This window comes from Poromitra crassiceps (genome assembly GCF_964638095.1).
Source record: "Poromitra crassiceps genome assembly, chromosome: 3".
Lineage (NCBI taxonomy): Eukaryota > Metazoa > Chordata > Actinopteri > Beryciformes > Melamphaidae > Poromitra > Poromitra crassiceps.
In genome coordinates this window covers 66,008,366-66,036,256 of record NC_139625.1, presented here as the reverse complement: position 1 = coordinate 66,036,256, position 27,891 = coordinate 66,008,366, and the positions used below count along the sequence as shown (strand labels likewise).

The 27,891-nt window shown below is 43.2% G+C and overlaps 1 protein-coding gene across 1 annotated transcript in view; it reads right to left on the bottom strand.

Annotated features, from left to right (window-relative positions):
* The window catches only part of xirp2a (xin actin binding repeat containing 2a), a 92,582-nt gene extending 65,878 nt beyond the window's left edge, over positions 1-26,704 (bottom strand). Inside the window, exon 1 of the mRNA XM_083633117.1 lies at positions 26,482-26,704. Coding sequence (XP_083489243.1) covers positions 26,482-26,688 — 207 coding nt within the window. The 5' untranslated portion in view covers positions 26,689-26,704. The remainder of the gene's footprint in view (positions 1-26,481) is intronic.
* Between the last annotated feature and the right edge of the window lie 1,187 nt (positions 26,705-27,891).

The following is a 27,891-nucleotide window of genomic DNA, read 5'->3' as shown; positions in this document are numbered from 1 at the left end:
TTGGATATTGTGGAATATGGCACAAAAGTGCAGACATTTCAGTCGCACACTGTGCGTCTCAGCAGCGCAGCAGTAGAACTGGGCTTTTACTGATGGTTTCTGAAGGCCATTTACTTGATTAGACTTCTATTTTCGTTAGGATATTATTTTTTTCGTTATTGTATAATTGTTTTCAGTTAATCAGGCAAGCTTATCCTATTGGAATTTATAATTATTTCGTATGACATTTTACACAGCTGCAGGGTGCAGCAAAGGGTGCGCGCACACAGCGCTGCAGCTGACAACAGCCTTATTGTCGTTTCTGTTCCATTACAAAATACCGATGCTAATGACACCAATAAAAACCCCACAGTTGTTATCTGTATGCTGCCGACGGCAGCGGTTAATGCCTGTAATAAATAAACAAAAGAACGAGGTGAACAGACTTTGCTGTGAGGAGCTGTCAGAAAGTTTCACCTGTCTCACCTCTTCTGTGCTGCTAACGTATCCTCAGTGTCGCTCCCTTCACGTCTGAGGACGGTAGAGATAGAAACAGGCCGCGGCTCCGCCCGAGTAGCCTACTTTATCTGACACCCGGCCGGTTCAGCACCCTGGACAGCTGCCTGAACGTGAACTGGAAGTCAAATCAAGTTCGGAGTGGCGGACCTTATTAAAATCAGAGTGGCGGGATTTCTGAGTGGCAATATTTCTGAGTGCCGATATTTCTGAGTGGCGGAACGTCGGAGTGGCGGCACGTCGGAGTGGCGGCATGTAACCCTAAAACACGACTGGTGCCTCAAATGGTCAAGGATGCTCTTCAACAAAGCTGCTAACAAAACTTTCTGTCCTTAACTTTCAAGCTATGTAAGTAGCTTACCAAGCATCTCGTGTGTCCAACTGAGCTGTTATTGATCACTTGCACCCCTACTGGCTCGAGGGAGGAGTCAGCAGTCAGACGTATACGGTCATTCTAATGACGGTTTAAAAAAAGACTATAAAATAGTTTTTTCAAAATTGTTAATCACCGCAACCATGAGAGGTCGTTGAGCATATAGGCATAATTCTGTCAGGACCACTATAGTAAAAAAAATTATGTTTATTACCAATATTTATATTTGGTGGTATGGCTCTGTTCTCTGAGCTTCTGGGAGCAGTAGCAGCTTCCAGCCCTTCCATGTGTTACATGCAAAGCCAGAGGCAAGGAGGTACAGAGCAGAGCAAGCAACAATGACAACAGAAATTACATTGTTTAAATCAGACACAGCATGAAAGGAGGAGCTGTTTTTGTTGTCTCTGCACCTGCACAATCTTTTAATCCTTTTGTATCCTTTCGTTTGTTCTTGCTTTTTACTATGTGCTAAATAAATACATAAACTAAATGGCTTGCAGATAAAGCAAAAAGAAGAAGGCAGAAATGAAGCAGCTTTAAATAGTGCGCCCTGTGTGAGATTTGCCAATTGAATGAGTGGAAGGAAATCAGCTGATGTGGGCTGGGTTTGTGAGCTGAGCTTGACTTCATGGTTTGTGAGCTGAGCTTGACTTCATGGCCTGCCAGAACTGCTATGCTCAATTTGTGCACAGGAAATATAGGGCTGATTGGTCCAGTAGTAGAGCTTTCAAAAACCTAGTGAAGGGTTTGGAGGCCAATTCAATTGGGGTTTGTAATTGCTCCCGTAGCTAAACCCACTTTTCCTCTGTCTCTCTTCAGGCATATGAGTTTATGAGTTGCCACTGTGTGCTCTGTTATGTGCTTTTGTTGTTTATTGTCTGCTTGTATGTTGCCTGAGTACTCCTGTTTGTCTCTTAGGCATATTGATTCAGTGAGCTGTATGTTTCTGTGTTTCTGTGCTTTTAATTGCTTGCTGTGTGGAAACTGTACTGCTACTTTCTTGGCCAGGACTCCCTCGAAAAAGAGATAATGCAATCTCAATGGCACTCACATGGTTAAATAAAGGTTTAATAATAATAAAAAAAAAAGTAGTAGGCGAGATTAGCTGTGGACAGACAGATACACTCACGACCGAACGCATGCGCCGCCCCTCCACGCTCTGACAGGCGGAGATCATTGAGCTTTGTTTTCCACTTCCAAAAAATGACTACAAGACTAAATTACTTGTTAAAACCTGAATCACATGTTCCATGCTGTAAATGTGTTTATATGACTTCTATGAATGAACATGAGTTCAACATTTTGCTGCAGAAAATCATAGTTTTCTTGCAGCCTTTGGTTTAAATGTAACTTCTGACACTGTACAGATTTTTTATTAATCCCAGGCATTTTCCAACATTCTATGTTGTTCATATTGCTCATGTAGTGATTTTGAGAGTAGACTTATATGAATTGCATGCAAATTAACATGTTTATGACAATAGATTCTTTTTCTTTTTTTGCCATGCTCTCTCACCCTCTCTCTCTGGAGCAGCCGTGCTGCCAGGTATTGACTGAATGGGTCTGCCAAGGACAGAAGTCACTCACACATGACTCATTGTTTGGCTACTTCTTTTTAAATTGCAGGGCTCTTTGTGGAAAATGACACACACACACACACACACACACACACACACACACACACACACACACACACACACACACACGTTTAAACACATACGAGCACATGCACATGTACTGTATTGACAAATACACCCACACATACACCACCCGACAGCTCTTGGACAAGGCACCTCTTGCTGGGGAAGCTGTATTGGTTTGCTGGCACAACATAGAAATTGACACTCCGGCATGCGTCATGAGGATCCACATGGATAAACAAAGCAGGAGGCTGACTGCTCAGTGCTCAGGGATGGCTGTTTCTCTAAACAAGAACGATGAAATCCAGCTCTTAGCCACGGCTCCAATCTGTTGCTATGCAATAACAATATTACAAGTTCCACATTGAGAAATCCACAATTCATGGGTTGCAGTCACGGAATGTTTTTGTTATGGCCGCCATCTTGAGGCCCAATTTGATGTGCTATTTGCTGCGAAATTGGAAATAGAGTGGGACACTAGTGTCAAATAAATGTTACTATCTAAAAAACTATACATCACATCGCTTATATTTTGACATTGTGACAGCAGAAGTAGCTGAATGGTTTGATGTATAATACATGCATGTAGTGTTAAAGTTGTGTGAACTGTCACAGTTTTAAATGTGTGAATTTAGTGAAAAGTACAGTTTGTAAAGAGTGAATTATGACATCACACACTCCATAGACTCCCATTATAAAGGTTGAAAAAAGTATAAAACTTAAACTGAAATTTCTCAAAAGGTACAAAGATATCAAAAAGCGGAATTAAAGTGATAAAGTAAAAGTGGTAAACCTTTTAAAGTTTGAATGGAGTTCGTACTTTGTACTAGTACAAAGTTGAAAGAGTAGTTAGAGTTCAAAGAGGGCATGGTTTGAACAGTCCTCCCACAGACTTAAACAGGTACTAAAAAGTTGTGTGCTGCGTTCGAGCCTCAAGATGGCTGCCACAACATTCCGTCGTGACGCCAGCTGCCGGTAATCTTATAGTCCGTTTCACTGGAATTCTGTTGCTAGGGAACAGTTTACACGCCTATTGTATTAGCATATTAGTCTATTTAGAGTGTTTATGTTGTTAGGTGTAAATGGTCTATATGAAAAGAGTGACAGTTCTTCAGAGAAAAGATTGATAGCACAAAATTAAAAAACAATACTTACCCTACTGGTGTCAATTAGAGTAGCTCATTTATTTGTCTACAATATGTCTATTTTACATTTCACCCAATTATTTTGCAATGCATGTCAGGTGCTACATTTTTTGTGTTTTTTAACAGACAAATGTAACAGTGTTAAACATAAATTAACTGGCTTGTTCTTGTTCTGGCTAAATAACAAAACCCCAAATAAAAAACACGTATATGACAAGGTTTATAAGGCAATATTTCCTAACGGAGCCTTTCCATTTCTCCCTGTGGGTGTCAGGTGATTGACAGGAGGCAGACCGTAACGTAATGCTGATATGAAAACACTGAACTCTGCTATAATGAAATCATGATAAAACTCTGACAAAACTAGATGAAGGCTTCAGGCTTACTGTGATGGATGATGTCACTCTGTGGAAGTTGTTTTGCAAACTGTAAAAGAATGAATGGCAGCAGATGGCCTGTTCTTCTGAAGGGGGGAAACGAGCACTGCTATCTCTAACTACACTGACTGTAGTTGGGTTTCCATCCAAAGGTATCGCAAATTTTAATTTAATTTTCAGAAAGTCGGCAAAAGAAAATGCAAAATAATTTGTTTCCATCCGCTGCTATTATGCGAAATATAGAGCTGTCAATCACCTCGTGTTTGATGCTGTCTGCCTCTGCTGATCAGCTGCTAGATAGAGCAGATAGTAGTGAATACAATTTCATTCAATTCTAGAAGTGAGTCATCTTAAAGTTAATATCCCAGTCTTCTGTTTACCACGACGGGTATTGTGCTGCGTATTTTACCATGGCATCATTTACCATGTGTAGCCCTATTGTGTAGGCTACACGGCATGTCATGTTTTGCAGTGATCAAGGCAAACTGCGTGAGAGACAACAGAATATCGCTTAATCTGTTTCCACTGCACGTATCGCATTTTCCTTTTATCGATACACCCGACTTTTCCACCTCCCTCAAGCGTGAAAACTTTTTTTGCGATATTTGGAGGTTTTTGCTAATTTTGCAGCGTTTCCATTCAGTTTTTTTATGCGCAAATTGAAATTTTGCATAAAAACAGGTGGATGGAAACCCGACTTGTGTGCACCAGGAAGAGTATAAAGGAGAGGGTGAAAAAAAAGTATTATCCTATAATAAGAAAGCGACGTGTCTGTGTGTGTGTGTGTGTGTGTGTGTGTGTGTGTGTGTTTGTGTATGTGTGTGTGAGAGTGAGTGAGTGAGTGAGTGAGTGAGTGAGTGAGTGAGCGAGCGAGCAGAATTGTGTTTCGCCACAGCTATGTCATTTTAGGTGTGATTGTGCTGAATCTTTCAGGAAGTGTAAAGAGCACCCTTGCGGGTGACCTAACGGAGCCTGATTTTTCAATTACTGTAGGTAATTAGGGGCAACGAAATGGGCAAAAATGGCTAATTAGTGGCCAAAATGACTCAACACAGGTTCAGCACCATGGAGTGCTGTAGAGTGGAGGAGTCCACAGGTGCTCCAGAGTGGAGGAGCCCACAGATGAGCTGAGTTGTAATCAACAACATTTCAGCTTTTCGCCAACTAGGATGATTTCATTTCATTTCATTTATTAGTTTATTTCACAGGGACAATGCACACCAATCAACAGTAACATTGTGAGCCAGAGTTAGCCTGGACAGGTAGTTTCCATCTGCTGTCTCTGGCCAGATGTTGCAAAAGCAGCCTACAAAAACAAAACAAAAAAGATGCTAGATGATGTCACTAGGTTGACTGTACAGTAGTACAGTAAAGTACAGTAGTGGAGTACAGGCTAGTTAAGTGTTGGTAAGGATTTTGATTTTCTAACAGGCTCACAGTTGAGTTTCCGACTTGGATTGTGGTTGTTTTGATTCATCAAAACATTCAAAATCCGTACTACTGTACCGTACAGTCAAGCTAGTGACATCATCTAGCAGCACCCTAGTTGGCGAAAAGCTGAAATGTTGTTCATCTTTCTCGCAAATCTAGGGACATTTCAGACTTGAAAGCAGTGTCCTGTCTTGTCTGAGGTGACAAATGAGCTATAGAGTCATAAGGTCAAATGTTTCAAAATGGATGATCTCACATCAGTTTTTGCAAACTGTATAAGAATGAATGGCAGAAAATGGCGTCTTTTTCTGAAGACGGAAAACGAGTGCTCATTTCTCTAAGTACACTGACTGTGTGCACCAGGAAAAATAGAAAGGAGAGGGGCAAAAAATAGTCTTATCCTCTAAAGGACAGTAGACACATTTGTGGATCCTAATGAATAGCTTTCATAGATCAGTTTGGAGGGCTATAATAGCTTATATTGGCTATTCCAAGGTTCAAACTTGAGGGCAAGTGGGCAATTAGCTTTGCAGCAGGTGTAAACACAAAAGCGAATTTACATAAAAATGGCAAAGAACCATGTGAATAGTGCTAAAAATGTTTAAACGGCAATAAAGCATAAGGGACGCGCTGGCTAATGAGTTTTTTCTACCACCTTCTCCTTGTTGATGTTACACAACAGTTTGCATTCTCCCTTTGAAGGTCATCCAGGCTCTCGGGCGGTCTTTCCTTTCACTCTCTCTCTCTGTCTCCGCCTTGACACACGCTGCTTTTCCCTCAAGAGTTGGTTTGTTTGGCACCGGGCACCGCGTTCCTTTAGCAAGCCAATAGAGAGCCAAAGTGAACGTCACTTCCTGCTTTTCTCCCTGGACCAGCGTGTGAAAAAATATAAATGGTGGTGAACGGAGCGATACGCTACCTTTATGATCCCGTTTGAATTGTGCCACAGGAGTACACACGTCATGTTTGTGAATGTAAAAGATAACTCTGCAAGTCGAGAAAGTCGCAGAAAAGCAGGAAGTGACGTTCACTTTGGCTCTCTATAGGAATGTCATGGAAACTTTTTTTTGCAGCCGCACAATCCTCCATCAACTGCCCTCATTATGACTAAACAAAGGCATGGCGAGAGCCGCCCACATCAATATTTCAAGTACTCTTGGCAAAAAAGAGTCATGGACCAGAGAGAGAGGGGAGAGAGGGGAGAGAGAGAGAGAGAGAGAGAGAGAGAGAGAGAGAGAGAGAGAGAGAGAGAGAGAGAGAGAGAGAGAGAGAGAGAGAGAGAGTACTGAAACCAGTGGAGGGACTAATAGAACAGACAGAGATGGTAAAGTGCAGATAGAAGAGAGGGAGGAAGGGAGAGAGAGGGAGATCGGGATAGATGACCCACAGACCAAAAATGAGAAGGACTGAAAAAATAGAGCTAGAGAAAGAGAGAGAGAGAGAGAGAGAGAGAGAGAGAGAGAGACTGATATAACTGAGACCGATGGAGGGACTAACAGAACAGAGATGGTAGAGTCTAGATAGAAGAGAGAGAGAGAGAGAGAGAGAGGGAGAGCAAGAGGGGGAGGACAGCAAAGAGAGACACAGGGAGAACAGACAGAACAGGCAATTCAAAGTCAAAGGAAGCGAGGCTGAGAAAGACGGGCAAAAGAGAAAGAGGTGGGAGGATGATGGTAGCAGAGACGGTGTGTGTGACCTGGTCAATGTACAGCTTTGTAATAGTGATTTGAGGTGTGTGACCTGGTCAATGTACAGCTTTGTAATAGTGATTTGAGGTGTGTGACCTGGTCAATGTACAGCTTTGTAATAGTGATTTGAGGTGTGTGACCTGGTCAATGTACAGCTTTGTAATAGTGATTTGAGGTTTGTGTGACCTGGTCAATGTACAGCTTCGTAATAGTAATTTGAGGTTTGTGTGACCTGGTCAGGGTACAGCTTTGTAATAGTGATTTGAGGTTTGTGTGACCTGGTCAGGGTACAGCTTTGTAATAGTGATTTGAGGTGTGTGTGACCTGGTCAATGTACAGCTTTGTAATAGTGATTTGAGGTGTGTGTGACCTGGTCAATGTACAGCTTTGTAATAGTGATTTGAGGTGTGTGTGACCTGGTCAATGTACAGCTTTGTAATAGTGATTTGAGGTGTGTGTGACCTGGTCAATGTACAGCTTTGTAATAGTGATTTGAGGTGTGTGTGACCTGGTCAATGTACAGCTTTGTAATAGTGATTTGAGGTTTGTGTGACCTGGTCAATGTACAGCTTTGTAATAGTGATTTGAGGTGTGTGTGACCTGGTCAATGTACAGCTTTGTAATAGTGATTTGAGGTGTGTGTGACCTGGTCAGGGTACAGCTTTGTAATAGTGATTTGAGGTGTGTGACCTGGTCAATGTACAGCTTTGTAATAGTGATTTGAGGTGTGTGTGACCTTGTCAATGTACAGCTTTGTAATAGTGATTTGAGGTTTGTGTGACCTGGTCAGGGTACAGCTTTGTAATAGTGATTTGAGGTGTGTGTGACCTGGTCAGGGTACAGCTTTGTAATAGTGATTTGAGGTGTGTGTGACCTGGTCAGGGTACAGCTTTGTAATAGTGATTTGAGGTGTGTGTGACCTGGTCAATGTACAGCTTTGTAATAGTGATTTGAGGTGTGTGTGACCTGGTCAATGTACAGCTTTGTAATAGTGATTTGAGGTGTGTGTGACCTGGTCAATGTACAGCTTTGTAATAGTGATTTGAGGTGTGTGTGACCTGGTCAATGTACAGCTTTGTAATAGTGATTTGAGGTTTGTGTGACCTGGTCAATGTACAGCTTTGTAATAGTGATTTGAGGTGTGTGTGACCTGGTCAATGTACAGCTTTGTAATAGTGATTTGAGGTGTGTGTGACCTGGTCAGGGTACAGCTTTGTAATAGTGATGTGAGGTGTGTGTGATCTGGTCAGGGTACAGCTTTGTAATAGTGATGTGAGGTGTGTGACCTGGTCAATGTACAGCTTTGTAATAGTGATTTGAGGTGTGTGTGACCTGGTCAGGGTACAGCTTTGTAATAGTGATCTGAGGTTTGCTGCTCAAAGCCAGCTGGGGCAGGATGGATTAACTGAAAGGCCAAACAGCTGGAAGAGGCGCAGGGTCAGACAGAGGCGAGGCGGAAAGAGAGACACTCAGAGAGACAGGCGTTTGGGAAGAGAGAGGGAGAAACAGATGGGGAGAATGACTGCCTATGAACAGATGGAAAGAGACTAGGGTTGTCACGATACTAGAATTTCTAACTTCGATATCGATACCCAGGAAAATATCAATACTTTTCGATACATGTTCGATACTGGGGTGGGGGGTGGATGACAACACATGAAGAGGCATAAACATAAAGAAAGACAGATGGACGGACAGACACATGCCTCTCCATACTCTCGGCTCGATAAAACTCATTAAAAACTTAGCACTTACACAGCAGATTTCCCCTGCTCTAGTCATCAGCCTATCACAACACAGGAGATTACCCCTGCTGTAGTCATCAGCCTATCAGAACACTTTTAGCTTGTTGAAGCAGCAGATACCCACCAATGATAGGGAGGGAGGGAAAAATCACTAGTCTGTTTGAGTTTTCATTAAGAGAAAGCACTGCTGGTATCAACACTGTTGAAAATGAGTATTGTATCCATTTAAAATCGATACTGTGTACCTGTTGCAAATGGGTATTGTATCCATTTCAAAACTATCGATACTCTTGACAACCTTAAAAGAGACAGAAAAACTTCCTTCGGGATGGGGTGATGCAACATTTATTCAGAGCTTTCCCTCAGCAGTTTGGTTTGGTCCTGTCAAAATCCTCCTCTTAACTTGACTTCTGACACACACGGAGGTTTCTACTCTTTGTTTATTTATTTTCATGGAGCGCAGTGCAAACCGACTGAAAATATAATTTAAAAATAATTCAGTTTTGATTTAATGATACTGCCACCTGATGATTCATTCTGTGGCAGGTATGTCATCAACCACAGAAAAGCATACTGAATTAACTTTTAAACTATCTTGACAAACAAACCCCAAATTGGCACCTAGGTAGACTAAAAGTAAACCGAGGTAGACGAAAACAAACTGCAGAAAGTTAAACTTCTAGATTGAAATACTCATCAGTTAATTTCTTTCAGACTTGCACATTCCCTCCTGTAAGCTGCCAGGTAACCACAACTTCTACTGCTGGCCACTGGAGCAGGTGGGTGTTATGAACAAACTTGTTGCTATATTTAACATTACTCCTCATTAGCTAGCTAGCTTAACTTGCTACAAGAAAGCCAGGCAGGAGTCTGTTAACAGCTGTGACAGATGCTTGTTATCCAATGAGGTAAATGAATAGTGACAGTGACCGACAGGGTGATGTCTGCCCTATTTATACACTCCCACCATACATACCATAGTTCATCATTATTGTAAATTATTTATCAGTCTTTTCTCTAACATTAACTTGTTCCTAGACTCTGACAGTTTTAGCCTGTTTCTTAGGCCCCACACTCATTCATATGCATTGCTACAGGGATTAATGCAGATAAGTGGTGGGGAAAATATTAGAATTTCCTACTCAAGTAGAAGTATTATTCTTTGCTGATATTTGACTTAAGTAGAAGTAAAAGTACTGCTGTCAAAATCTTTTGAAGCAAAAGTAACTCTTCAAACTCTTCAAACTGGATTGTTTTAATTGTAAAATTTGTAAATTACATAATGAAGTACACAATAAATGTGAAGCCACATTATGCTTCTCTTCTCATTTGACCGACCATTCAGTACCTACAAAAAATGTGTACTCTGTAATGGATAATACGCTAATTTTAGCACACACAAAAAGAAAAAGAAAATGCTTAAGTAAAGTAAAGATACTGGCTTTAAGATATATACTCAAAATAGTACAAGTACACAAAAAAAGCTACTCAATTACAGTAATGTGAGTAAATGTAATTAGTTACTTCCACCCTTGGTTACAGTAAGTATGCTCAGGGTTCCCTGACTGACATTTGCTGAGGGAGGCGAGAGTCTTAATATGTCTCCATTTTCCCCAACCAGATTAATTTGCAAATCAGATTTGACCCAGATCTGCAAAGAGAGGGAAGGATGGAATCAATTAAAGCCTGACCGACATCCAAGCTTGAATCTGCTTGTCTGCAGAGGAGGGTTCCACATTAACCATGGCCTGATGGCCCATGGCCACGAAAAGTTACTCTTTGGCCACCAATATCCCACCACACTGCGAGAGTGCGAGCCTTCATCTATGCAACTGTAACATTAATGTTACAGTTACACAAACATGCTGATTCCTACAGTTCCACAGAATATTTGTTTTAGTCCAAAATGCTACAAAACCAACTAAAAGTAGTACATTAACGTTATTGTTACATGTAGTACAAAAGTACTGTACGAGTAGTAGCCTATTCGTCACCCATCTAGCTAGCAGCTCGCAATATATTGGGATTGGGACTACTGAAGTAATGTTAACATTATGGGTTTACTAAGCCTAATAGTCAAACTGTGATTACAGACTAACCAGAAACACAATGAAAAACAATGACAATTTAGGAGTGAATGGAAGTAGGAGTTTAAGTGGCTAGAATATGACAGATCTAATGACGTAAATGTAATACAGGCTGATGAACTCAACACACGTCTTTATTTGGAGACAACAAAGAAGACTACACAACCAGTTGCAGCGAGGCTAGGCTAAGGCTAACACACTGTTATTTGTTTGCCAACCATAAAGTATCGTCCCAAGACTAGCGAGAAAGGCTCTAAAACTGCATTTGCATCTTAAAGCCACAAGGTGGCAAACAAGATCACTATATTACAGTAGGCTAAATAATCATATATTTTCATTCTGTTACTGACTCTTCATTTATCCAATGTCACAGTTAAGGAAGACTGTTAAGTTGTGTTAAATTGCCTTTTCTGTATTGTTTTTAAATAAGTTTACGTTTGGGCTGCCAAAAAGTTACTCTGGCCCCCAAATGTAGGGGCTTGGTGGCTGGTGGTAACCTGACGCTGCCAGATGGTTTGTTTACACATAACCATCGTGGCACGGGCCTCTCCGGAAACTGTTTCAAAGGGCAGGCGCTTTCAAAAAAGACCTGGCAGGTGATTGGATGAACCATGTGTAACGGCGTTGTGTAGGTGGTACTTGCACCAACCCATGTTAAGGGCTTGTCCAGGGGTGGGTACGAACCGCCAACCTTTGGCTTGGGAATCCGACATGTTAACCACAACGCCAAGAGAGCTAGCTCCCTTAGCGGAGCTGATTAACATGCCTTTATACTGGGGAGTAAGTTTAAGTTTAACCAATCCACTCGGGACTCACGAGGAATCCGCGCTGATTCACCTCGGTTACACGTGTCTATCATCTCTATCATGCTCTCGCTGGTGTCACACCTAAAGCCCGTCCGTAGCTGCCTCATAGGACGCTGATTGGTGCAAACGACTGGTGGTTCAGATTCCAATAGAGTGGCAAGATGATTTGTCGTGTGATCGTGATCTCGTGATCTCATGATCTCGCGTGAATCCAGCTGCCTTGTAAAGGTTAGGCCTGTGGGGCCAGTGCTTAATTAGCATCTATCCCTGCCCCTCTCACATGCATTTAGCTGCTGGGAAAACAAACAAAGACATTAGCAAAACATTAAGACACCTTGTGGCCTGTGCCAGAGTCTCTTCACTTTGTATTCTGGACCTTTCTCTCCTGATTAGCGGGGAAGCACTGTTAGCAGGGCTGATCATTGACAGACCTTCAGGCAGAGCAAGCCGTGGGAAAAGACTCAAACTGGGGGGGGGGGGGGGGGGGGGGGGGGGGGGGAGCTAAAAACAGTAAAACCATCAGTGTCAAAGATTGTGGGGGCTGACGATGGCTATCTTTATTGATGACATGAATCTAATGTTGTTAATCAGGCACTATGACCTGCTGCTTGTTGTCCTAAAAATATGAACTGGCTCACCATTCCTCAATGAGGATTCTCTCTAAATCCTCCCTGCTGATTCACTCTGAACCTCTCTCTATCCATCTCCATTTCAGCTGCCTTCCCCCCCGCTCACTGCTGTCTCCCCATCTGGCCCAGTGTTTATTTAATGTAAATATATTCCACTCTCATCTGGCCCAGTGTTTATTGAGTGTAAATATATTTCACTCTCATCTGGCCCAGTATTTATTTAATGTAAATATATTCCAGTCTCATCTGGCCCAGTGTTTATTGAATGTAAATATATTCCAGTCTCATCTGGCCCAGTGTTTATTGAATGTAAATATATGCAAGTCTCATCTGGCCCAGTGTTTATTGAATGTAAATATATGCAAGTCTCATCTGGCCCAGTGTTTATTGAATGTAAATATATGCAAGTCTCATCTGGCCCAGTGTTTATTGAATGTAAATATATTTCAGTCTCATCTGGCCCAGTGTTTATTGAATGTAAATATATGCAAGTCTCATCTGGCCCAGTGTTTATTGAATGTAAATATATTTCAGTCTCATCTGGCCCAGTATTTATTGAAAGCAAATATATTTCAGTCTAATCTGACCCAGTGTTTATTGAGTGTAAATATATTTCAGTCTAATCTGGCCCAGTGTTTATTGAGTGTAAATATATTTCACTCTCATCTGGCCCAGTGTTTATTGAGTGTAAATATATTTCACTCTCATCTGGCCCAGTGTTTATTGAATGTAAATATATTTCAGTCTCAACTGGCCTAGTGCTTATTGAACAGTGTTGGGGGTGTTACTCTACACAGACAGTAATATTGTAAAGTAACATATTACTTTCAAATGAAAGTAACTAGTAATACTGTATGTCGTATATTACATTTTGAAAGTAACTTGTCCAACACTGTTATTGAATGTAAATATATTTCAGTCTCTTTCATCAGGCTTCTTAATGTTCAGTGAGCTCTGCCAACAACGCCATGCCGCCCCTATTTATACCTGCCGGCTCTACAGTGGCTTGAGATCCAGCTCCATTTTCAGCCCCTCCAAATGTTCTCAATATACACTGAACTGTGCCACTGACATCGGGTGACACACCGCATGCCTATTTGAGGATTACCGGTAAGTCTATAATTGTGCGAGTGCGTAATACAAGTAGATGCAAGTGAACAAACGTCACTTCACCTCACCTCGGCTTTTACTAAAACGTGACATGGCCTCTAATCCAGGGGTGTATTGCTATGGGAGCGCAGGGGAGTGGAGCTCCCACACTTTTTCACCAAGGGTTTGTTTTTACAATAGCAAAATAGTGGGGGTGTTGTTCCTCATATACGTGCGCTCCCCCACTTCTCCAGATAGCACCACACCTGCTCTAATCCTTCTAATACATAAACTCACTGATCCGTGTGTGTGTGTGTGTGTGTGTGTGTGTGTGTGTGTGTGTGTGTGTGTGTGTGTGTGTGTGTGTGTGTGTGTGTGTGTGTGTGAACTCCTGTCTTTCTAGTTATAAAGTTTAATGATTGAGCTCAATTTTATGATTGGCCGGCCAACAGATTTGCATCGTGAACCTCATCGTAAACCAAGATCACATCCTCTTTTTCTTTTTTCAAACTGACACAGTGCCATCGTCTCAGAACCATACTGTATCTACATACCTGATTAAAAGACAGCCTTTAGCTCTTTGGCTAACTGATGAACACACACAGTCTCAAAGGGCGCGGGACATCGAGCCGCATCTGAGAAAAGACAATCCGAGTCGCAGCACAATCTGGAGAGGAAAAAGGTCCGGAGATATGCATTCATTATCCAGCTATGGAAATGGATTTGAGTATGTTGGAATGAATATGCATCATTACAACACCTCTGGAATAAAGAGGCGCCTTCAAGCAATATTCAACTTTCAAATATTCAACAAGTTCTAACAATGGAGTTTATTTTGCACTTGACCGCCATGAAGACCAGACTATAAACTACTCAGCAAGATCACATGCAGCTGGACGAGTTTGTAGCGTGCAGATTTTTACTTCTCATTCATTTGAATGGAAATAAGCTGAAAACTTTCCTTTAACATTTGTAAACAGATTCGACAACAGATCCCGGGGCTGTCATTATGCATTCCTGCTTTACACTAAAATTATTATTTAGAAATAAAACTAGATCCGGTCTCTCAGGCAGGAACTATCTATCCTACATGTAAATCCCTCCGTTTTACAGTAGGTGCTCTTCTATCACAGGGTATATGCAGGAATCCTCAAGTTAAATGCAATAGCTTTTAAGACCTTTTTAAGACTTTTTCAATACCTCAACGCCACTTTCATCACATCAGCGATAGAGGTGTAAATCACACATTTCTTCAGAATACAATATTATATAGATTCTTTGGACAATGATAGGATATTTGCTGATATCACAAAGTCTGCCACAATACGATATCAATTCAATTCAGGGGTCTGCGATCGATATGAGATGATATCCTATGCTCATTTAACACCATCAGCACAATAGCTACACAATTTAACACCATTCAGATGGCAATTGAGATTTTTTAATACTTTTTAAGGGCTTTCATTTTCCCTAAATTGATTTATCAACTTTTTTTTAGAACTAAGAGAAGTGGCGAATAACCCCCACGTTAGAACTAAGAAGTGGCAAATAACCCCGACGTTAGAACTAAGAAGTGGCGAATAACCCCGACGTTAGAACTAAGAAGTGGCAAATAACCCCGACGTTAGAACTAAGAAGTGGCAAATAACCCCCACGTTAGAACTAAGAAGTGGTAAATAACCCCGACGTTAGAACTAAGAAGTGGCAAATAACCCCCACGTTAGAACTAAGAAGTGGCGAATAACCCCGACGTTAGAACTAAGAAGTGGCGAATAACCCCCACGTTAGAACTAAGAAGTGGCAAATAACCCCCACGTTAGAACTAAGAAGTGGCGAATAACCCCGACGTTAGAACTAAGAAGTGGCAAATAACCCCGACGTTAGAACTAAGAAGTGGCAAATAACCCCCACGTTAGAACTAAGAAGTGGCAAATAACCCCGACGTTAGAACTAAGAAGTGGCGAATAACCCCGACGTTAGAACTAAGAAGTGGCAAATAACCCCGACGTTAGAACTAAGAAGTGGCAAATAACCCCGACGTTAGAACTAAGAAGTGGCGAATAACCCCGACGTTAGAACTAAGAAGTGGCGAATAACCCCGACGTTAGAACTAAGAAGTGGCAAATAACCCCGACGTTAGAACTAAGAAGTGGCAAATAACCCCGACGTTAGAACTAAGAAGTGGCAAATAACCCCGACGTTAGAACTAAGAAGTGGCAAATAACCCCCACGTTAGAACTAAGAAGTGGCAAATAACCCCGACGTTAGAACTAAGAAGTGGCAAATAACCCCGACGTTAGAACTAAGAAGTGGCAAATAACCCCCACGTTAGAACTAAGAAGTGGCAAATAACCCCGACGTTAGAACTAAGAAGTGGCAAATAACCCCGACGTTAGAACTAAGAAGTGGCGAATAACCCCGACGTTAGAACTAAGAAGTGGCGAATAACCCCGACGTTAGAACTAAGAAGTGGCGAATAACCCCGACGTTAGAACTAAGAAGTGGCAAATAACCCCGACGTTAGAACTAAGAAGTGGCAAATAACCCCGACGTTAGAACTAAGAAGTGGCGAATAACCCCGACGTTAGAACTAAGAAGTGGCAAATAACCCCGACGTTAGAACTAAGAAGTGGCAAATAACCCCGACGTTAGAACTAAGAAGTGGCAAATAACCCCGACGTTAGAACTAAGAAGTGGCGAATAACCCCGACGTTAGAACTAAGAAGTGGCGAATAACCCCGACGTTAGAACTAAGAAGTGGCGAATAACCCCGACGTTAGAACTAAGAAGTGGCGAATAACCCCGACGTTAGAACTAAGAAGTGGCAAATAACCCCGACGTTAGAACTAAGAAGTGGCAAATAACCCCGACGTTAGAACTAAGAAGTGGCGAATAACCCCGACGTTAGAACTAAGAAGTGGCGAATAACCCCGACGTTAGAACTAAGAAGTGGCAAATAACCCCGACGTTAGAACTAAGAAGTGGCAAATAACCCCGACGTTAGAACTAAGAAGTGGCAAATAACCCCGACGTTAGAACTAAGAAGTGGCGAATAACCCCGACGTTAGAACTAAGAAGTGGCGAATAACCCCGACGTTAGAACTAAGAAGTGGCAAATAACCCCGACGTTAGAACTAAGAAGTGGCAAATAACCCCGACGTTAGAACTAAGAAGTGGCAAATAACCCCGACGTTAGAACTAAGAAGTGGCAAATAACCCCCACGTTAGAACTAAGAAGTGGCGAATAACCCCGACGTTAGAACTAAGAAGTGGCAAATAACCCCGACGTTAGAACTAAGAAGTGGCAAATAACCCCCACGTTAGAACTAAGAAGTGGCAAATAACCCCGACGTTAGAACTAAGAAGTGGCAAATAACCCCGACGTTAGAACTAAGAAGTGGCGAATAACCCCGACGTTAGAACTAAGAAGTGGCAAATAACCCCGACGTTAGAACTAAGAAGTGGCAAATAACCCCGACGTTAGAACTAAGAAGTGGCAAATAACCCCGACGTTAGAACTAAGAAGTGGCAAATAACCCCCACGTTAGAACTAAGAAGTGGCGAATAACCCCGACGTTAGAACTAAGAAGTGGCGAATAACCCCGACGTTAGAACTAAGAAGTGGCAAATAACCCTGACGTTAGAACTAAGAAGTGGCAAATAACCCCCACGTTAGAACTAAGAAGTGGCGAATAACCCCGACGTTAGAACTAAGAAGTGGCAAATAACCCCGACGTTAGAACTAAGAAGTGGCAAATAACCCCGACGTTAGAACTAAGAAGTGGCAAATAACCCCGACGTTAGAACTAAGAAGTGGCAAATAACCCCCACGTTAGAACTAAGAAGTGGCAAATAACCCCGACGTTAGAACTAAGAAGTGGCAAATAACCCCGACGTTAGAACTAAGAAGTGGCAAATAACCCCGACGTTAGAACTAAGAAGTGGCAAATAACCCCCACGTTAGAACTAAGAAGTGGCAAATAACCCCGACGTTAGAACTAAGAAGTGGCAAATAACCCCCACGTTAGAACTAAGAAGTGGCAAATAACCCCGACGTTAGAACTAAGAAGTGGCAAATAACCCCGACGTTAGAACTAAGAAGTGGCAAATAACCCCGACGTTAGAACTAAGAAGTGGCAAATAACCCCGACGTTAGAACTAAGAAGTGGCAAATAACCCCCACGTTAGAACTAAGAGAAGTGGCGAATAACCCCCACGTTAAGTGGGCTATTGCTTTTACAAGCATGTCCAGCACTACAGAGGATCCTTCAAAGGTTTCAGTTTTGATTCGCCAAACCCATAAACAAAGCAAACAGCAAGTAGGCAAATGAAGAACCGGGGAGTTATTTGAATGCGTTGAGGCAGGCGCCAGGCGGGGAGTTTCGGAGCCGTGTTTGGCAGACCAGTAACAGTGCAACTAGGCCTATTCCCGGAGCCAAGGCAGTAAGCAACAAGTCATGATCACACAGCCAAAAGCACCAGCTCCATTAAAAGATTTGAATCTGTGAAGCTGAGACGAGAGAGATGCCTGCTAACACTTAATGGGATTTTTACGAGCTCAATGAGTACGTGAGGAGTGTCCTCATCGAGGCTGGATCAATCTCTCGTGGAGCTCACGCGGCTTTTACTTTATTTAACATTTCATTAAGTACGCTTAGGAACGGCGCTGCACATTGATTTCTGTTTCTGAAAATGGTCCGCAATTAGCCAAAAGGCCGCCTGGTTCTGCCATCCCTCAGCGTGTCATGTGACACTTTAAAGTGAGATCCTTCAGCCTGGCAGAGAGACAAACCTCACTAGTCTCACGACTTAATAAAGCTGGAGAAGTCGACCAAACAGCTATAGAAATTAGCGATTTGGCAGTCTTAATACAGTGTTTTCAATTAGTGTGAAGTGGGCGTCAGGGACGGGTAGTACAGCAGTAGATTCCCTGCCTACCAACCCGAGGGTTGCAGGTTTGAGCCACCGTGTTACCGCCGGCTTGGTCGGCCGTCCATATAGAGTAGGGCTGTGAATCTTCACTGGCCTCATGATTCGATTCAATTACGATTCATCTGTCAATGATTCGATTCGATTCGATTCCACGATGCATCACGATGCATCTCGATACAGCTCAAAGTATCGCAGCTCCAAGTATCAAATCCTCAATTTTCTGTATTATTACTGCACATGGCTACTTTCTCATCAATTATTACAAGCAGTCAGATACATATCAAGTCCCTTTTTTACTTAGAAAGTGCTTTAAAATCTGAATGTCAACAGAAATGTAAACATAAACGATTCAACGATTCATCTGTCAACGATTCGATTCGATTCGATTCACACATCCGCATCGCGATGCATCGATTATACGATTAATTTTGACACCCCTAATATAGAGTAGACACAATTGGCCTTGTCTGCAGGTGGGAAGCTGGATTAAGGGTATGTGTCCTGGTCGCTGCGCTAGTGCCTCCTCTAGTCACTCGGGGCGCCTGTTTGGGGGGGAGGGGAACTGGGGGGAATAGTGTGATCCTCCCACGCGCTACGTCCTGCCGATGAAACTCCTCGTTGTCAGGTGAGAAGAAGCGGCTGGCAAATGCACACGTATCGGAGGAAGCATGTGCTAGTCTACCCACGTGCACACACACACACACACACACACACACACACACACACACAAAGTCCCAGTGATGATGTTATCAGTGATGTCATCAATTGTGACATCATCAGTAATGTCAGAGGCATTGTGACATCATCAGTGATGTCATAAGACATAATTCTGGCTTCAGACCCCCATCTTCAGCCATGGACAGCTGTTAGTATGTTGTCAGCTCCAGGACAGGTGATTCAGCATCCCTGAAGTATGCCATCAAGGAGCAGCCAAGGCAAGGCCGCGCAGCTGCTGAGGTGCGTATGCGAGCTGCAGGGCCAGCTCGGAGAAGTGGAATCGCGCGTGCATACTGTAGCACGTGAGATGCCTAGTTTTATGAAAACCCCCCACAGAGAAAATAAGCTTATGAGAGCAAAATGACACTGAGTATAAGTGTCTGCTCGGTGCACTGAGAGAGACACATGAAACACATGAGAGCGAGTCAGTGACCGGGACAATTCAGCTCATGGAAATAAACTGGAAATAACATTCCAGACCTCCCAGTGCCATCGTCTGAATTATGCAGACACGCCATGCTGTCAGTCTGTCTCTCTGCCACATACACACACACACACACACACACACACACACACACACACACACACACACACACACACACACACACACACACACACACACACACACACGCACATAGACACAGAAAAAAGGATTGAAATCAATAGCAGGTGAGCTCAGAGGATGAAACATGCTCTGAGTCCCACCTCCAAAAAACAAATGTTCTCTGTTAACGTACATAAGAAGCCAGCAGGATGTGACATCAGTAATAACAGGACGCTTGGCTGCTTCCTGTAATGAAATTCTCCTTTCATTTGCAGGAGAAAGAGAAGGTGTGCGTTAGGTTGCTGGGGATTCTCTGATCAAAGACTCAAAGGCCTCCCATCTCATATCACCCCCTTACCCAGGTGTGACTCGCTTTCTGCTACAGTAAGAAATCCTTTTAAAATACTATCTATGTTGTGTTGGATTCACCGACACCTAACACGTCAGAATTAATCACATTCTCCCAATTATGCAAATCCAGATAATCTGACAGCCTCCGACATAAGTGAAAGTCATTGTAAGACACCTTCCTGTATGGAAATTACTCAATCTCCAAATTTACAGGAGGTAATTAGCATTTGTCTCATCGTGTATCCCTCTTGGATATACACACTTATTATATATCCTCCTTCTCATGCGTATCTCTTTAGAAAGTGACATTTTCTCCATCACAGTCACTGCTGCACTCTCACAGATGCTACACTGCCACCCGCTGGCCAACAGAGGCCATGACACCATGAAGGGGCATGTGCATTGTAAATCAACATTTAGGTTACATAACTCCTAATTTATGCTTGAAAACCCTAACGAAATAGTACAGAATAGGGGCATATGCTTTCCAAAGTGCAAATGTGTTTTAGGGCGTGTTTGACAGTTGAGTGTGGCCTTGCATGTGAAATTGTGAATTACTCAACATTGCCTGTGTGTGTGTGTGTGTGTGTGTGTGTGTGTGTGTGTGTGTGTGTGTGTGTGTGTGTGTGTGTGTGTGTGTGTGTGTGTGTGTGTGTGTGTGTGTGTGTGTGTGTGTGTGTGTGTGTGTGTGTGTGTGTGTGTGTGTGCGTGCGTGCGTGCGTCCGTGCGTGCGTGCGTGCGTGCGTGCATGTGTGTTGGTGCGCGTGTGTGTGCGAACTTCAATTTCTATTCTTGTAAAAAATATATAAATTCAAGCACTTTCAATGACCCATGTCTATTTACGGCTATTTTCAAAAACTTTCAATGGCTTGATTTTTTTTTTCTCAAATTCACAAACTTTCAAGGATTTCAAGGATCTGTGGGAACGCTGTACACTCAGTATCTCCCCCCTACCTGATGCTTGTGCATGTGTGTGTGTATGTGCGTGCCTGCGTGCATGTGTGTGTGTGTGTGTGTGTGTGTGTGTGTGTGTGTGTGTGTGTGTGTTTTTATGGCTGAACGCGTCCCCCTCGCCTGTGTCTGTGTGTGCAGTGAAGTCATGACCAGAAGGTCAGACAGATGTTGTAAACACAAGCCATGGGTCTCCAGAGGATGGGCCCACCAATGATCCAACGCCAGCGGAAAAACACGCTCTTTGCACTGGAGATAAACCGTTTGTTGCATCACTCCCCGGGGGGGGGAGGGGGGCTGAGCGACCACCCGGGAATCCATCGCTCATCGTTATAACTGACTGTTCAATGACAGCGAACCGTTGAAATAATGAGCCGGGCCACAGAGAGAAAAAGACAGCGCATCATCAAATATGAAGCCCGGGCGTACAGATGACTTAGAGACAAGGTCATGTTTTATCACCAGCCGTCCTCTCCTCTCTCTGGAATTCTGGGAACGCTGCCCATATGCACACTGACACACACACACACACACACACACACACACACACACACGCACACACACACGCTCCATTAACACTGACTCCAGCTTTTTCTCAAGCATGACAATGGAAAGACTGGAGCTGACTGTGAGCACTCCACAGCTTGTGATACACAATGCCAAGATGTGTGTCGCAATGCCAAGTTAGGACATATTGTGGAAGTTATGTCTAGCTGTGCGTTGATTATTTAAAAGGAATATGAATAAATTGGGGTGGGGGTGGGTGGGAGGGAGGGTGGAGGGTTGGTAGAGTGTGGGGGTGGGTGGGAGGGAGGGTGGAGGGTTGGTAGAGTGTGGGGGTGGGTGGGAGGGAGGGTGGAGGGTTGGTAGAGTGTGGGGGTGGGTGGGAGGGAGGGTGGAGGGTTGGTAGAGTGTGGGGGTGGGTGGGAGGGAGGGTGGAGGGTTGGTAGAGTGTGGGGGTGGGTGGGAGGGAGGGTGGAGGGTTGGTAGAGTGTGGGGGTGGGTGGGAGGGAGGGTGGAGGGTTGGTAGGGTGGGGGTGGGTGGGAGGGAGGGTGGAGGGTTGGTAGAGTGTGGGGGTGGGTGGGAGGGAGGGTGGAGGGTTGGTAGGGTGTGGGGGTGGGTGGGAGGGAGGGTGGAGGGTTGGTAGGGTGTGGGGGTGGGTGGGAGGGAGGGTGGAGGGTTGGTAGGGTGTGGGGGTGGGTGGGAGGGAGGCTGGAGGGTTGGTAGGGTGTGGGGGTGGGTGGGAGGGAGGCTGGAGGGTTGGTAGGGGGGGTGGGAGTCGCCTGACTGCTCACTGTCAGGTGAAAAGAAGCGGCTGGCGACTGCACATGTATCGGAGGAGACGTGCTCGTCTACAACTCTCCCCAGATCGACAGAGGCGGTGGAGCAACGACCGGGACAGCAGGGGGAATTAGCCACTTTTGTCTTCTTTTTTTAAGGTACATCACAATCTCCTGCTTCAGGTTGAGCAAAAACAAAAACAAACCAACTACAGAAATTAAATTAATAAAACTAAACTAAAGTAAAAAATAATAACCCATAAAGTAAAGAAAGAGAAAGAGACTACCACCATCTCCTCATGCTAAGTCATTACTCTGTATCAGTATGAAGTCTTTTCCACTCTTCTACCATTAGCCTTTTTCACTTCTCACCCAATTCACCCATTTTGTGTCTAAAAGGCAGCAAGTAACACAGGTGCAAGCAGAACAGTAACGAGGCCCCCGGCACTGGATCACCAAATAGATTGGAAGTTGGAAACCTGTATTTATGTTCTGCTTGCACCTGTGTTACTTCCTGCCTTTTAGACACAAAATTGGTGAATTGGGTGGGAAGTGAAAAAGGCGAATTGTCCCTATTTCTTCCTTTCTGCCAGCATATTGTTATTCCAGTTTGACACGCTAGAATGTGCAACACCCGCAGCAAAGTCAAAGGCGAAAGCTTATCTCTTCAGACTGTTATGGCTGCTATACCACAGTAGTATCTAGTCCAAATAGATTAGCATATTCTAGTGTAAATTAAGCACAGTCACACTCTTTAGCAACAGTATTTACACCACCAAACCAAAGTCTTATATGTATATAAGACTTGTATTGTATTGCATTATTGTATTGTATTTGGACCCCAGGAAGATTAGCTGGTGCCACAAGCATCGGCTAATGGGGATCCTTTTTAAATAAATAAATAAATAAATAAATAAATAAATAAATAAATAAATAAATAAATAAATAAATAAATAAATAAATATGCTAGTGTAAATTTGCCTTGTTTTGTCAAGGCTCTGAACACCAGATGGTGTGTCAGCCTGAACGGCTGGATTGAGAAGTGAGGGGAAACCTCTTAGTTTTAGCAGGGGTCCCACAGGTCCTTGAAATCCTCAAAAGTTTGTGAATTTAAGGGGGGGAAATCAAGGCCTTGAAAGTTTTTGAAAATAGAGATAAATAGACATGGGTCATTGAAAGTACTTGAATAGAAATTGAAGTTATTTTGATATATTTTTCACAGCACAGTTGAGAAGTGTTCACACATTCGAGCCTCTCTCTTTTTAATTGTTGTCTGTGAGCTTCTGTAAAGCCTGCTAGTTCTCATTATAAAGATTCTCAACGTTCTGACAGTAGTTAGTTAACCTTGATCTGTGTCCCAAAATGTGTTGGGTCCTTGAATTTGAGTGAATTGGGCCCTGGAAAGTCCTTGAAAAGTCATTGAATTTGAAGGTGTGGAAATCCTGTTTTAGTGTTGTGGTCATCATTGTAATGTGGAAAGTGCTGATAGTTTTCACCTCTCGCTGTTGATATGTAAAATTGTCTGTTGATATGTACAATTGTCTGGACAGTTAAAACCTCTATTAGATATATATATACAGGGGGAAATGATTTGTACCTGCTGCATATCATGTCCTATTTCTTACCCTGGGGCAAATTCCAGGCAGTCTTGTTCAATATGACAAGTTACTGAATGTTGAAAACTTGACTGAATCAAATGAACGCTGTAGCTAATAGACCACAGCAGAGACCACATAGGAGTGACTCAGGATCCAAATGTGAACCGGTTCCAATAGGTCCACGTCTACACTGCCCTACAAATCCTAACCGCAGTAACTACACTAACAATGAAACTGAGAAAAATGGCTTTAAAGTTTATTTTGACTGACCAGCCAAATGAGTTATAGGTTTTTTATACTCTGTTTTCTCAAATATAGAGCAAGACTGAACTTTGCCAATTTGTCACATGATAAAACAAACATCTAAAAGTTCAATTTCAGTAATAACTCAATTTTGACCAAAATTGTAGTTACTGTGGTTTGGATTTGGAGGGCAGTACAGAGTTCTCTCTCTCTCTCTCTCTCTCTCTCTCTCTCTCTCTCTCTCTCTCTCTCTCTCTCTCTCTCTCTCTCTCTCTCTCTCTCTCTCTCTCTCTCTCTCTCTCTCTCTCTCTCTCTCTCTCTCTCTCTCTCTCTCTCTCTCTCTCTCTCTCTCCTGCCATCTGAAGTAAGTCAGACTGCAGCATGACTCTAGAGCGTCACAGAGAAGCCATGCACCGCTCCCAGCCGACATGCCAATTACCAGGTTATTTTTAAAACCCTGCTTAACCATAAAGCTCCTCAAAATAGCTCTTAAATAACAGGGTGTCGAATAGCACCCGCCGCATGGCACTGTCTGCACAGACGCAGAGCACGCCGCACGTATCTGTGCCACCAGCACCATTCACCATTGTGCTACAGTATGAGACTAGAAGATATCATCTTAGATTTTGGATATTGTAATATCGTGATATGACACGTGAAGTGTTGTCGTTTCCTGGTTTTAAAGGCTGCATTACAGTAAAGTGATGTCATTTTAAACTTACCAGATCTAGCTGTTGTATCATTTGCCTTTACCCACTTAGTCACTATATCAAAATTACAGATTATTATTTATTTAAAAAATCTCACTGTGTAAATATTTTGTGAAAGCACCAATAGTCATCCGTATATATTATCGCAATGTCGATGTTGAGGTATTTGGTCAAAGATATTGTGATATTTGATTTTGTCCATATCGCCCAGCGCTACTTACAACTGAACATTTAGCCCAATTATATGGAGAAAATACAGAGATAGTATATCGCTATTCAGCCTAAATATACCAAGATATGTTTGTTGGTCCATATCACCAGCCCTAAATCTATTCGAGCCAAAGATGTGTATGAGTTTAAAGAAAAAAGATCATTTCTCTATGGGGATTAAGTACCACATGGCTCATGTGGATTTTGCAGCTTTATAGTTTGGACACTATGAAGATTTGCAGTCCAATCATTGAGCTCATCATCCTGGGAGTGATGTCAGGAGGCCAGCATTCAAACTAATAAGAGCAGAAGTAGGTCGACTGGGCGCTTTCTCTCATCATCAGACATTTGGTAAATGGGAGCTTTGCTCATAATGACCCACTTTACTTCCAACAGACTGAGATTTTCCTCTCAGACAAGCCAACTCGAATGGGACGGAAAACCAAAGAGGGACGGGTTGGCCGCCCTCCTCCTCGGCCAAAAAAGAGACTTGTAGGCATTTTTCAGCAGCAAATGATGGAAACCCCCCGTGCCAAAAACAGAATCATATTTCTGACTTCTGAGAGCAAATAGTTTGTAAGATGAGGAAAAATGCTGCCTGCAAGTACAGTACTTTTCCATTATATCCTAAAACGCTTATCAGCAGTACTACAATAGCCTCTTCCACAAAGAGTCAGTACATAGGAAAGCTGAGACTACAACACACTGCGGCAGTCAAATCATCCCGGACAGTCTACACACTCAGAAACCACATCTGTGCCTTGACCTTATGTCACCGCCTCAAACAACTGTGACACTTGTGACGTTTCTTTGAAGGTTTGTGGAGCTGTAGCAACATAGCAGAGGTTGCAATACCTCAAAATGCCATCCTTATCTATCTCACATACTCAGAACAGAGAATAATGGCTACACAAGTAGGGCTGGGTATTGTTTAAAAAACTACAATACCAGTACCAATACCAGTACCAATACCAGTACCCTTAAGTGATACCGATAATAGAGTACTTCAAGGTACTTGAATGTTTTGGTGTCATCTCTGAATGCTGAGCTGTCAACTCCGTCACATACACCACGCTTGACTTCACAACTGACTGACTATGAGTTGTAGCTGCTGTGGTAGTGGGCCAATCACACGTTGCATTAAATGGAACAACGCTTGTGGTGATTGGCTGCGACTCTGTGAGCAAAACCATCCAAATAGTCATTTCCTTCAAGATCTGTGTAGAAAAGGATCAAATGCAGGCATCGTTTAACTGGAACTGGAGACGTTCCGACACTACTTTGTACTGGGTTATTTGGGTCGATACCTTGAGGTATTGAGTACTGACACCCAGCCCGAGTTACGCAATCGTCCATTTCCCTGGAAAAACAGCGCTAAGTTTCATGGTGCAAAATGAACCGAAGCCTATAGGAAACAAAGCCATGGGAACACTTACGGTTGTGGCCCCCGCAGGCTTCTCAAACATCCTCTTCAGGCTATCCAGGGGGATGTCGAACCTCTCGATCCTCTGGGCCGCCCGCGGGTCCTCTCTGAGCACGTCTGACGCGTCTACCTGCGGGCCAGGCCAGCAGGAAACAGAGCCCGAGGTCGCCGACACGGCACTCGCCACCGCCTCCTCTCCATTTCCTGATTGAATTTCCATTGTTGTAAGAAACCGTTATCTTACACCCTCCTCCCTCTCCACCCACAACCCCCCCAAACCTTTTCCTTCAGGCTCGGAGGGGAAGTCTATTGTGTGAGGTGAGCTGTGGGGGGGCGACAGAGAGAGAGGAAGAAGTGGGGGACAGAGGGAGGTATGATAGACAGATAGACAGACAGACAGACAGACCAGACAGACAGCCAGACAGACAGACAGACAGACAGACAGACAGACAGACAGACAGACAGAGGATTGGAGTTGAAGATGCAGGAGTGAAGATCCAGGAGTGGGAATGCCGTCCTTGTCTCTGCACACCCAAGGCAGGTCGGCCTCGACTGGAGGAGTTTGGAAAGGAGGAGGAGAAAACGAAAAAGTTCACAGGCAGAAGTTTTCCACCCCCTGCCCTGTAATTACTCATACACACACACACACACACACACACACACACACACACACACACACACACACACACACACACACACACACACACACAGAGGCGTAGGCAAACCCACACGTGGACTCGGCGAAGCAGATTGAGATGTGAGTCGTAAAGGCAGGCCAAAGTAATGACAGCTACATGTGTGGGGAAGAGAACGGGTAGAGAGAGAAGGAGGGAGAGAGGAAGAGTAGGGCTTGAGAAAGAAAGGAAGAGAAAGCGGAGATTGTTGATTGTTGAGAGAGAGAGAGAGCGAGAGAGAGTTTTGTATTGATTCCGTAGGTCTAAAAACTGGCAATAATCCAACTTGACTTCCCTCACGATTTTTTTTTTTTTTTTTTTTTTTATCGCTTTTTTATCACTACTACACAAAAACTACTGGTTCCACTACTTGATTGCTATTGTGATGTGTAGCAAACTAGTAGTAATTTATAGTTTTGGGACGTATGACTACTGATGATTACTACATAATGACTATTTAAATCAGTGCATGATTCTGTCTCACGACAACCACTCACTCTAGCTACAGTAACATAGGCCATGCTGACTTGATTGTGGTTTAGCAAAACACCTTCTACTTACATTATTGTGTCGTTGCTGCCACCGTTGGATTGGCTGTAATGGGTGTTTTGAGCCTCTTTCTCTCCCTTGCTGAAACTGCTCTGAAAGGAAACGGGGGAAAGAGTAACATTTAGCTTTGCAGTTTAAGCAGGGCCAGTCAGTTAAAAGTGAAAAATAAATTCCACCAATCAAAACAAAACAAATGTGTG